Source organism: Hyperolius riggenbachi, chromosome 5, assembly GCF_040937935.1.
Source record: "Hyperolius riggenbachi isolate aHypRig1 chromosome 5, aHypRig1.pri, whole genome shotgun sequence".
NCBI classification, from domain to species: Eukaryota; Metazoa; Chordata; class Amphibia; order Anura; family Hyperoliidae; genus Hyperolius; species Hyperolius riggenbachi.
Genome location: NC_090650.1, coordinates 53,754,743 through 53,767,479, shown reverse-complemented (window position 1 = coordinate 53,767,479; position 12,737 = coordinate 53,754,743). Strand labels below are relative to the sequence as shown.

The 12,737-nt window shown below is 49.3% G+C and overlaps 1 protein-coding gene across 13 annotated transcripts in view; it reads left to right on the top strand.

Moving 5' to 3' along the window:
- The window catches only part of SVIL (supervillin), a 211,250-nt gene that overhangs the window by 82,192 nt on the left and 116,321 nt on the right, over positions 1-12,737 (top strand). For all 13 annotated transcript variants that reach the window (XM_068235704.1, XM_068235695.1, XM_068235699.1 and 10 more), the window contains 2 exons: positions 288-543; positions 7,381-7,975. In XM_068235704.1, the coding sequence (XP_068091805.1) occupies positions 288-543; positions 7,381-7,975 (851 nt within the window). The remainder of the gene's footprint in view (positions 1-287; positions 544-7,380; positions 7,976-12,737) is intronic.

Genomic DNA, 12,737 nt, shown 5'->3' with positions numbered 1-12,737 from the left:
ATTGAAGAAAAAAACTATATAAAATAATGACCGTACATTTCTTATGCATGGCTGTTGCTGGTGTTTTTTAAGGAAAAATGAGCATTAAATAGGCAAATGTAACAAATGCTAGCGTGAGATAATGCTTGTGGAATATCGTATACATGTTGCTGACATTTTGATGTGTTTGTTGATTGGTTTTGCATGTTTTTGCGTTGTTGCATGAGTACTATAATGGTCAATTGCAGCTGTGTGTATATCTACGTGACATTTATATGTCCTGTCTTCCTCCCTCTCTCACACTGTAGTCTGCAGGCTTCAGCCCATCAGAAAGCCACATCCAAAGTGGAACCAGAAGTGACTAAAGAAAGCAAATCGGAGCAGGAGGAGCCAGAGGAGCCTGACTCCTCCTCTCTGTCCCTGGCTGAGAAGATGGCGCTGTTCAATAAGCTGGCACAACCCATCACCAAGGAGGTGGCTACCAGAACCAGGATGGATGCACGGCAGAGGAGGATGAACGCCCGATTCCAGACTCAGCCAGTGACTCTGGTTGAGGTTGAACAGGTATAAGACCATGTGATCTCTGTTTACACCATGTGATCTCTTTTTCTCGGTTTACATTGGTTTCTCTACACTTTTATAGAAACTTGGAGTAATATGGAGTCTGCTATCAATCAGATGATTCTTCACTGAAAATTGTACCATTAGTGGGCACCTTTTAAGCTCTGGAGAGGGTTAGGAAGGTTAGGGTGAGGCAGAGGCCAGCAGGAAGGTTAGGGTGCGGCAGAGGCCAGCAGGAAGGTTAGGGTGAGGCAGAGGCCAGCAGGAAGGTTAGGGTGAGGCAGAGGCCAGCAGGAAGGTTAGGGTGAGGCAGAGGCCAGCAGGAAGGAAGGTTAGGGTGAGGCAGAGGCCAGCAGGAAGGAAGGTTAGGGTGAGGCAGAGGCCAGCAGGAAGGAAGGTTAGGGTGAGGCAGAGGCCAGCAGGAAGGAAGGTTAGGGTGAGGCAGAGGCCAGCAGGAAGGAAGGTTAGGGTGAGGCAGAGGCCAGCAGGAAGGAAGGTTAGGGTGAGGCAGAGGCCAGCAGGAAGGAAGGTTAGGGTGAGGCAGAGGCCAGCAGGAAGGAAGGTTAGGGTGAGGCAGAGGCCAGCAGGAAGGAAGGTTAGGGTGAGGCAGAGGCCAGCAGGAAGGAAGGTTAGGGTGAGGCAGAGGCCAGCAGGAAGGAAGGTTAGGGTGAGGCAGAGGCCAGCAGGAAGGAAGGTTAGGGTGAGGCAGAGGCCAGCAGGAAGGTTAGGGTGAGGCAGAGGCGAGGTGGAGGACCTTCTGCCAGTCGCATTTTTTTTGTCCCACACCAGGAAGATTTTGCCCTGCTTACATTTACACTTGGTGATGACCACCTCTCCTCTGCCTCACGCTATCCTCCCCCGCCCCTGGCCTGTGCCTCACTCTAACCTCCCCTGACTTGTCTCACCCTAACCTTCCCCCCTGACGTGTGCCTCACCCTAACCTTCCCCCCTGACGTGTGCCTCACCCTAACCTTCCCCCCCTGGCGTGTGCCTCACCCTAACCTTCCTCCTGGCCTTTGCCTCACGCTAACCTTCCCCCTGGCCTTTGCCTCACGCTAACCTTCCCCCTGGCCTGTGCCTCACCCTAACCTCCCCCCCCCCCCCCTGGCCTGTGCCTCACCCTAACCTCCCCCCCCCCGGCGTGTGCCTCACCCTAACTTTCCCCCTGGCGTGTGCCTCACCCTAACTTTCCCCCTGGCCTTTGCCTCACCCTAACTTCCCCCCTGGCCTGTGCCTCACCCTAACCTCTCCCCTTCGCCCCCATGCCCCCCCCCCCGGCCTGTGCCTCACCCTAAACTTCCCCCTGGCCTGTACCTTACGCTAACCTCCCCCCCCCCCCCCCCCCCCCCCCAAGGCTTGTCTCACCCTAACCTTCCCCCTTGGCCTGTGCCTCACCCTAACCCCTCCCCCCGAACTGTGCCTCTTACACCCCAGCCTGTGCCTCACTCTTACACCCCACCCCCAGCCTGTGCCTCACTCATTCCCCCCACCGAACTGTGCCTCACATTAACTTTCCCCCTGGCCTGTGCCTCACGCTAACCTTCACCCCTGGCCTGTGCCTCTCCCTAACCTTCACCCCTGGCCTGTGCCTCACCCTAACCTTCCACCCTGGCCTGTGCCTCACCCTAACCTTCCACCCTGGCCTGTGTCTCACACTAACCTTCCCCCTCCCCAAACTGAGCCTCACTCTAACCCCCCCAAACTGTGCATCACTCTTACACCCCACCCTCAGCCTGTGCCTCACTCTAACACATTCCCCTCACCGAACTGTGCCTCATGCTAACCTTTTCCCTGGCCTGTGCCTCACGCTAACCTTTTCCCTGGCCTGTGCCTCACGCTAACCTTTTCCCTGGCCTGTGCCTCACGCTAACCTTTTCCCTGGCCTGTGCCTCACGCTAACCTTTTCCCTGGCCTGTGCCTCACGCTAACCTTTTCCCTGGCCTGTGCCTCACGCTAACCTTTTCCCTGGCCTGTGCCTCACGCTAACCTTTTCCCTGGCCTGTGCCTCACGCTAACCTTTTCCCTGGCCTGTGCCTCACGCTAACCTTTTCCCTGGCCTGTGCCTCACGCTAACCTTTTCCCTGGCCTGTGCCTCACGCTAACCTTTTCCCTGGCCTGTGCCTCACGCTAACCTTTTCCCTGGCCTGTGCCTCACGCTAACCTTTTCCCTGGCCTGTGCCTCACGCTAACCTTTTCCCTGGCCTGTGCCTCACGCTAACCTTTTCCCTGGCCTGTGCCTCACGCTAACCTTTTCCCTGGCCTGTGCCTCACGCTAACCTTTTCCCTGGCCTGTGCCTCACGCTAACCTTCCCCCTGGCCTGTGCCTCACGCTAACCTTCCCCCTGGCCTGTGCCTCACGCTAACCTTCCCCCTGGCCTGTGCCTCACGCTAACCTTCCCCCTGGCCTGTGCCTCACGCTAACCTTCCCCCTGGCCTGTGCCTCACGCTAACCTTCCCCCTGGCCTGTGCCTCACGCTAACCTTCCCCCTGGCCTGTGCCTCACGCTAACCTTGCCCTGCCTCTGCCTCACACTCTTACTTTCTCATCTACAATGCCAAAGGGTGCCCTTTATTGATTATACAATGTCACCAAATCTATGTAGTAGAGGGGTAAACCGAGTGAATATACTTTGGATACTTTATTACTGAATTACTCATATTACATAAGAGTTAGGGTTGTACAATCAAGACTGTATCTTTAGTGGGCTCCTTAGGACTAACTTCCTCCCCTCCAATGCAACAAGCCACCTCCTAATGGTGGTGCACTGCTAATTGTAAAAGTACCAAATTGGGGTCAGGTGAGCATACTGGCTCCAGGTGAGGGATCAGTATAGCAGCCAGTCAGGAAGAGAAGGCATCTGGGGGATGCTATAGACTCAATGCAGTGCCTTTTGATGTGTATAGTGTTCCCATTCCGTTCTGTGCAACATTCATAGGATCCCATTACTGAAAAATTAAGCTCGGGCTTGGCGCAGTAGATGTGGAGGAGGAGAGGTGTTTTGTCTGCATGTAGTCAGATTAGTAAAGAGACCTAAAAAAACATTCATGTAGCTGGTACTGCAAACAATGGCTCTGGCCGATGCGTGGAAAGAGTGATTTCCTGTTGATATAATGCTGTGCATTATTTTTCCATGCTGTGATTTTCTGATCAAAGGACAAAGGCCTGGTCCGCACACAAGTTAGTCATGCTAAGAGAGTGCTGTGAGCTAATGACTGTTGTCATTATAGAGGTCAGTGGGAAACACTCTGATCCTGTGAGATGGGACCATCCCGTATGTATTTCTTTTGGCAGAAGATACTCTTATCTGGCAGGGTCAGAGCACTTCCTATTACAGAGAAAGACAGATAGATCTATCACAGGTCTGGGTGGATCCTGTATGACCCTGCCCAAGCACTGTTCCCATCAGTGCAGCCCTGAGGCAGATCACTGTACCTTGGCTCAGGTGTGGAATATTGGGATTAGATTCCAGCTTTGGCAGAAGGCTTTGTGCTTCCCTTTGTATGTGTTTTGGGATATTTGCAGTGGCGTAGCAATAGGGGATGCAGAGGTTGCAAACGTAACGGGGCCCTTGGGCCAGAGAGGCCCTCCCTCAGCAGCAGTATTAGCTCTTTATTGGTACTGTGCTGGTAGTAATCACTTGTATAGATGTTTTGCATAGTAGCAATCCTTAACAAACGTTTCCCCCTCCTCTGCTTACACCTCTCATACTGTGGTTGTCCTTTGTCCAGGTTTGATGTGTACCAGAGCCCAGTAATATAAAAACATTTATACGTTCCTGGGGCCCCATCCGCTCTGATCGCTCCCACGCCGCCCTCCTCCGCTGTCTGCAGCTTTGGGAATCGGGTCCCGTCACCGCCATCAGTTGGAGCCAGTCTACACAGAAGTGCGCTCTTTGCGTATCTCTCCAGCAGCCGCTGGAGAGATACGTAGAGGGCGCACTTCTCTTACGTCAGACTGGCTCCGACTGCCGGAAGTGGCGGGACCCGGTTCCCAAAGCTGCGGGCAGCGGAGGACTGCGGCGTGGATGGGGCTGGAGGAAACCCCAGGTACGTATAAATCTTTTTATATTACTGGGCTCTTGTTTTCTTTAAGTGCACCGTATCAACTGTTATGTATAGAGTGCTTGGGGGGCCCAATGTAAAACTTGCACCGGGGACACGATATTTGCTATAGATTTTCAGCAAATAGCACTTTCTTCATCATTCACAACTGGATTGCCTAATGTTAGAATTAAAGATTGGGTAGATTTTAACAGGTCTATTCATTTTAGATTATTTCCAAAGTGTCGCAGGAAGAAAATACATTTTTTTTTTACTTCCTCTTCCTGTTTTACTGTCTCAAGCCCTCAGGCCACAGTTCGGGGCTGAGTGCTGTACAGACATGTTACTAAACTAACAGGTGTGCTTTAAGTGTGTAGATAAAAGCAAGCTGGGTAACAGCAGATCAAACTATAGTAAGGCCCGTACACACGCTAGATCGGCTGGAACGATAGTCCGGCGTGTGTACAGTCTGTCTGCAGACTGATAAGGCTTTCTCTGAGCGATCCGCCGGGCGGATCGCTCAGAAACAGCCTGATCAGACTGTACACACGGACTGTCGCTGGAACGCCCGCCCAGCGGGAGGGTCTGACGTCGTTCCAGCCTATCTAGCGTGTACGGGCCTTAACCCTTACTAAGGAGAGGTATGGACACTGTGTGAGCTGCTGAGGTTACAGCTGTGTCCTACTGTCTGGGCTAGAGTTAAAGGACAACGGAAGTGAGAGGTATATGGAGGCTGCCATATTGATTTCCTTTTAATCAATGCTAGTTGCCTGGCAGCCCTGCTGATCTATTTGGCTGTAGTAGTGTCTGAATCACACCAGGATCAAGCATGCAGCTAATCTTGTCAGATCTGAAAATTATGTCATAAACGCCTGATCTGCTGCATGCTTGTTCAGGGGCTATGGCTAAAAGTAATAGAGGCAGAGGATCAGCAGGATAGCCAAGCAGCTGGTATTTCTTAAAACAAAATAAATGTGGCAGCCACCATATTCCTCCCACTTCAATTGCGCTTTAAAGGGAACCTAAACTGAGAGGGATACGGCTGTTTCCTTTTATACAATACCAGTTGCCTGGCAGTCCTGCTGATCTTTGGCTGCAGTAGTAGCTGAATCAGACCTGAAACAAGCATGCAGCTAATCCAGACTGACTTCAGTCAGAGCACCTGATCTGCATGCTTGTTCAGGGGCTGTGGCTAAAAGTATTAGAGACACAGGATCAGCAGGAGAGTCAGGCAACTGGTTTTATTTAAAAGGAAAAATCCATATCCTTCTCAGTTTAGGTTCCCTTTAAATGGGCTTCTTGCTCATGCTCATTCATACTACTCCTAAATGCCTGCTCCTTGAATTTCACACCAAGAGTCGGTATGTGAGTGCTGAGGAAGGCACCTGTTTCCCCTGAGCCAGGCACTTCATCCATACTGTACAGAAGGCAGCATCCTGCAGTGTGAATGGGCATCAGAATGTGCACAACACCTGAATGCTGCTGAACAGGTTAGATATGACAACCGCTACAGAACAGCTGTTCAGGTTGTTTCTGTACAGACTCTGGTAGGGACTTGTTTTCTCTTTCCAACCTATTCTTCAGTTCAGTGTCAAAAAGGAATGCAAGTATAAGCTGTACTTTGGAAAAGTGTTGGATACATGAAATTTCTTGTGGCCTCTGTTCCCTGGAGGGGTAAACATGCCATAAATGCTCTGAAATCTCGAATGTGTAGTAACAGTATTCCGTATTGACAGAGAGAAAGGCACCATCATGTCTTGATGGGTCACTCTACTCAGAACTTTAGTATGTGCAAGCTGGTGATGTGAATTTTGCACTAGGTTAAAGGAGGACTCCGGTACTAGGGATGGTTAGTGAGAGGCAAATAATTTCCAGTTGGTGCAGAATTATGCAAATCTTGTATGCAAATGTATGGAGCTTGAAAACCAATCCAATCCTGCTGAGGTAAAATTCTTGCAATAGAGAAAGATTCCGGGCACCAAATTAGTTGCAAGGTGTGCAGGTGGCCCGACTGCCGTTTCAGAATCCTTGAGGAAGCAAGCAAAGCTCGCTAAACGCCTGTCAGGCCACCTGAACACTTTGCATGTGTCAGTTTTCGTTTGGGGATGTGATCAAGTGGTGAGCTGCTACAAATCATTCGGTGCCCGAAATCTGTTCCAAGTATCGGACTGTGTATGTAATATCCGGAGGCACGGTGAGTCCCCCAACCCACATAGGCTGCTCAATTATCATCTCTTGCCAATATTCCCTAATGGGTTGAGATAAACTTTGATTGGTCCGTTTTCAAGCTGCATAAATTTGTATATAAAATTTGCATAATCCTGCATCAACTCGAAGTTGTTTGCATCTTATTTGCCATCCCTATCCGGTTCAATAATCTTAGTTACAGATAGACCAGAGGAAGGTTTGCGCAGCAGCCCCCCACCCCCATCGTGACAGAAACTGTTGCCTAAGAGATTGGTTTCAGGGAACCGTAACCTAAAGTGTGGAAGAGTATATAGTATCTCACAGTGCTAAAGATATTGGTCCACCACAGCCATAGGAAATAGTGCGATGTTTTCTTTTTCCCTCTCCTTTCCTTGTTTTTCCTGTTAGGAAATTGGCTTTAGCAGCTTTTATGTTCCTGTCAGTAGTTTCTTCCAGGAGGCTGGAGTGGAGCCTAATTTTTGCACGCCCGCTCCTGTTTTATATGCAGTTTTCCTTTTGCCTGTTGTAGATGAAAACACACTGCTGTAGCACAAACTGGAAACTCGATTCTTCCACTAAACATGTGTTTCTGGTTTGTTGGCTGTTTGTGCAGTTTAAGAACGGAGGTGAAAAGATCGCTCCATTGTCTCAGACCGTTGTAACATCTGTGGCCACCCTGACGTCCCGCTCGTCTCCTGTCTACCCCGGGGACATGAGTGTCACCAAGTCATCCAATTACGAGGAGAGGATATCGAGTATCTCCAGCGCTTCCACTCTGCTTCACACTTCGATGGAGACGGGAAACACGACAGCTCGGAGCCCGATGCTGTCAGAGACCTGGAGCTCCCCCACCCTCGACAAGCTGAAGGAGCCTGAGCCCAGGAAGCCGGCATTTGATGAGAGCCGGGTGCTGGTCGCAGGAGAGGGCCGGCTGAGGAAGTCTAGTTTGTCCCAGAAGGAAGTCATCCATCCTGTGCTGGATGTGTCAGAGGAGGACTTCTCAGGCAGAGAGCTGGGAACACTTGGGCATGTTACCTCAAGCAAGAGCGCTGTGGAATTGCTCAGCCCACAGATGCTGTTCCAACCTGCTGTGCAGCCGGAGCCTCCGGTGTCAGAAAGCTCCCCGCAGATAGAGGCGGATGACATGAAGCCGGAGAGGAAGAATCTGCACACCGAGACCAACGCATGGAGCAGGAGAGCGGCTGTCGGTGAGTCCATACAGTTAACATTACAAGAATGGGCAGCACTGTACGAAAGTTAAAAGGGAATCTGAAGTGAACATAAACTTGTGAGATAATGATTTTTATGTATAGTACAGCTAAGAAATGGCACATTAGCAGCACAGATATGCGTCTCATATTGTTTCCAGTACAGGAAGAGTTAAGAAACTTATCTATGCAAAAGAGCTTCTCTGAGCTCTCTGACTAATTTAGTCAGCTCCAGTGCTATTTTCTGAAGCACGTATACATCAAAGAAACATCGAAAGACAACTTCAGATAAGATTTTAAAGAGACTCTGAAGCGAGAATAAATCTCGCTTCAGAGCTCAAAGTTAGCAGGGGCATGTGTGCCCCTGCTAAACCGCCGCTATCGCGCTGCTAAACGGGGGTCCCTTCACCCCCAAACCCCCCACTGCAACACTTGGTCGCAGACTTGGTCGCTCCTGGAGGCAGGGCTAACTGCCGCAGCCCTGCCTCCAGTCGCGTCTATCAGCGGCGCATCGCAGCCTCTCCTCCGCCCCTCTCAGTGAAGGAAGACTGAGAGGGGCGGGGGAGAGGCGGAGATACGTGCTGACAGACGCGCGTGGGGCAGGGCTGCGGCGGTTAGCCCTGCCCCAACCAGGAAGCGCTCCCCCGCATTACGGAGGGGATTTGGGGGATCAGGGACCCCCGTTAAGCCGCGGGATAGCGGCGGTTTAGCAGGGGCACACATGCCCCTGCTATTTATGAGGTCTGAAGCGAGATTTATTCTCGCTTCAGACTCTCTTTAACTGCAGGGGAGTGCAAAGGGTCATTAGCTCTGCTCTGTTTCCTAGTTTAAAATGCAGAATGTAGTTTGTAAACTGCAAATATTAGAGAATAATGCAATGTTGTGAAAAAAACGCTATATAACTGAAAATAAAAATGAGACAATTTTCTTTGCTGCTAATGTTCTATTAATTATCCGTACTACACAGACAATTCATTATACCATACGTTTTTTTTTCTCCTATTCAGTGTCGCTTTAAGGGCTCGTTTCCACTGTTGCGACGCGATTTCGCCGGCATTCCGACGCTTGTAAAAACGCATGCGGATGCGTTTCCGCATGCGTTTTTACCCATGATTTTGCGTGCGATTTCGCATGGCACCCTGCCAGGGCAAAATAACATTGAAAAAGGTGCGAAATCGCATGCGAAATCACGGGTAAAAACGCATGTAACAAACGCATGCGTTTTTACTATTAAATACATTAGCGGCGATTCGCACGGATTCCCGACGCAGGCGAATTCGGTGGGTCCCGTCGTGCAGATTTGGCCCGCCGCCAAATCGCTCCCGCACGCCGCACATGTGGAAACAGCCCCGGCCACTTCAGTGTAACAAGCGAATCCGCATCTCGTCGCCGCATGCGGATTCGCTATGGTGGAAACGAGCCCTCAAGGACACCTGAAGTGAGGGATATGGACGATGGCATATTTATTACCTTTTAAACAATACCAGTTGCCTGGCTTTCCTGCTGATCTCTTTGGCTGCAGTAGTGCCTGAATCACACCTGAAGCAAGCATGCAGCTAATCCAGTCACACTTTAGTCAGAGCACCTGATCTGCATGCTTGTTCAGGGTCTATGGCTAAATGTATTAGAGAATCAGCTGGACAGCCAAGCAATGTGCATTGTTTAAATGGAAATCAATATGGCAGCCTCCATATCCCTCTCACTTCATGAGTGCTTTAAGGTTTGGACAGAAAGTATATGGTGAGTTTTAAAAGGTAAGTAAGAGTGTTGATGTAATACCTGTGTGTTGCAACAGCTGCTGGTCTTCCTGAGCTTGCCCTTCTATTGCTCCGTGTAACTTGTATGGGAGGGTAATGTGGCCAGTGACCCCCGCTGTGCTAAGGTGCTATCAACCCAAAGACTGGTGTCACCTTTCCTGTATGTATTTCCGGGGTATTCCTGTGCAGAGCTCTTATTCCATGGAGGATGATGTGATGAGGCGGAAGGGGAGCAGAGTTCTTCCCTCTGGAGAGGCTTACTGAATGAGCGGTGTCTCACCACAGTGCCAGACCCCAGAGCTGGCTCTTCAGTTTTAGGAATTGCCAGTGAGAGATCATGTGACCCGGCTGTTGAAATGACTTTGTACACTGTCTGCGTTTTACATTTAACAGTTTTATCTTGCTATCTAGAGTTCTGCTTTAAAGGACAATTGAAGTTACAAGAACATGGGGGCTGTCATGTTTCCTTTTAAACAATACCAGTTGCCTGGCAGCCCTGCTGGTGTATTTGGCTGCAGTCGTGTCTGAATCACCCCAGAAACCTGCAGCTAATTTTGTATGATCTGACAATGTCAGAAACATTTAATCTGCTGCATGCTTGTTCAGGGTCTGTGGCTAAAAGTATTAGAGGCAGAGGATCAGCAGGACAGCCAGGCAACTGGTATTGCTTAAAAGGAAATACATATGGCAGCCTCTATATCCCTCTAGTTACAGTTGCCCTTTAAGTTCATGTTATGCGTTTTTCATTGTATTGGCACATACATCAAACACTCTGCACATTGTTTTCCATCAGGTGCACACATTTGCATTTTAATTGATACCATTTTCCTAACACCTTGTTGCACATTTTTGTATTACCAAACAAAGCGACCATGCTATGAAATAATTCACATGCTTTAACACACCATGGGTTAAACAGGCACATGTGCCATACACGTGCCCCGGGGGTACTTTAGATGGGCTCAGGGGGGTACCTGAAATTGTCATAGTTCGTGTCAATGGGGTAATCTGTAGTACTGGTCCGAGCCCAATCCCATAGAGCCATATCAATCCCTGCCATGCACTCGTTAACTCGTGCAATGTGTATTGCGATGCATTATGTGCATAGTGTGAACAATGCCTAAAGAATCTTCCTTCTACCCTAGAGACTGCTAGTACACAAGTGGTTAAATATAATTTTGCATTCTTATAACAGAAGGTATTTGCGGTTATTCAACTTTGTGAGCAGGAAAGATTTTTCGTGATGCTTTGATTTGCATATTCAGTACTGATGCATGGTGGGAGATCTTCCTTGCTTGCATTAAGCTGAATAATTGCATATACCTTCTGTTTTAAGAAGGCACATTTTATATTTAAATACATAGGGTTTTTTTCCCTTAAAGGACCCTGAACAGCATTAAAAAAAGGAAATCTCCTAGGGCTTCCTCCAACCCCCTCTGTCACATACAGTAGATAGTATTAAATTCTCCCTACAATTTTTCCACATTTTGCTGGTCTCCTTGTGTTCAGTTTAAAGGACTTCTATATGGGGGTAGGGGGGAAAAGGAGTTGAACTTACCCCGGGGCTTCTAATGGTCCCCCGCAGACGTCCTGTGCCTGTGCAGCCACTCACCGACGCTCTGGCCCTGCCTCTGGTTCAATTCCGGAATTTGCGACTTTTAAGTCGGAAAACCACTGCGCCTGTGCGGCTGCGTCCTTGTATTGGGCCTGCGCCATACACTCCCAGTGACATCAGCAGGAGGGAGGACACAGCCGCACAGGCACAGTGGTTTTCTGACTTTAAAGTCGTAAATTATGGAAGTGTGCCGGAGGCGGGACCGGAGCATCGGTGAGTGGCTGCGCGGGCACAAGACGTCTGCGGGGGACCATTAGAAACCCCGGGTAAGTCCAACTCCCTTAACACACACACACACACACACAGACACACACAGACACACACAGACACACACAGACACACACAGACACACACAGACACACACAGACACACACAGACACACACAGACACACACAGACACACACAGACACACACAGACACACACAGACACACACAGACACACACAGACACACACAGACACACACAGACACACACAGACACACACAGACACACACACAGACACACACACAGACACACACACAGACACACACACAGACACACACACAGACACACACACAGACACACACACAGACACACACACAGACACACACACAGACACACACACAGACACACACACAGACACACACACAGACACACACACAGACACACACACAGACACACACACAGACACACACACAGACACACACACAGACACACACACAGACACACACACAGACACACACACAGACACACACACAGACACACACACAGACACACACACAGACACACACACAGACAGACACACAGACAGACACACAGACAGACACACAGACACACAGACAGACACACAGACAGACACACAGACACAGTATTCCTTTAAGTAATTGGACCATCATGTCAACACTGCCTGCAGTTTTAAGAGTTACTAGTTATATGGCCCAAGCAGAACCCAGCCATCATTGTCTTTAAAGCTAACACTCTAATTTTAGGAGCGGTGTTACGCAGGTAGCATTCTTCTATTTTTATAGCTCATTCAGCGAACGTGAGTACAAATGGGTGCTTAGGTGTACATTATGCTGTGTGCTTCATTTACTTACAGCCCTATTTCTATTTTTCTAATACATATTGTATGGAAGATATTGAATTCTACCTTTGTGGGATTTGATTGGTCCATTTTCAAGCTCCATATATTTGCATACAAAATTTGCTTAATCCTGCATCAACTTGGAATTATTTGTATCTCATTGATTATCCCTGCACAGGAACATACTGGTTTATGCTCTGTCCCAGCTCCTCCCACTCTGAGGGGGAGGGATTTGGACAGCTCGTAGGCTTTTTTTTTCCTCATCTAACATTTGCACAGGAAGTCAGCATTGCGCAAACGGAATATGTGTTTTACATCAAACCTTAA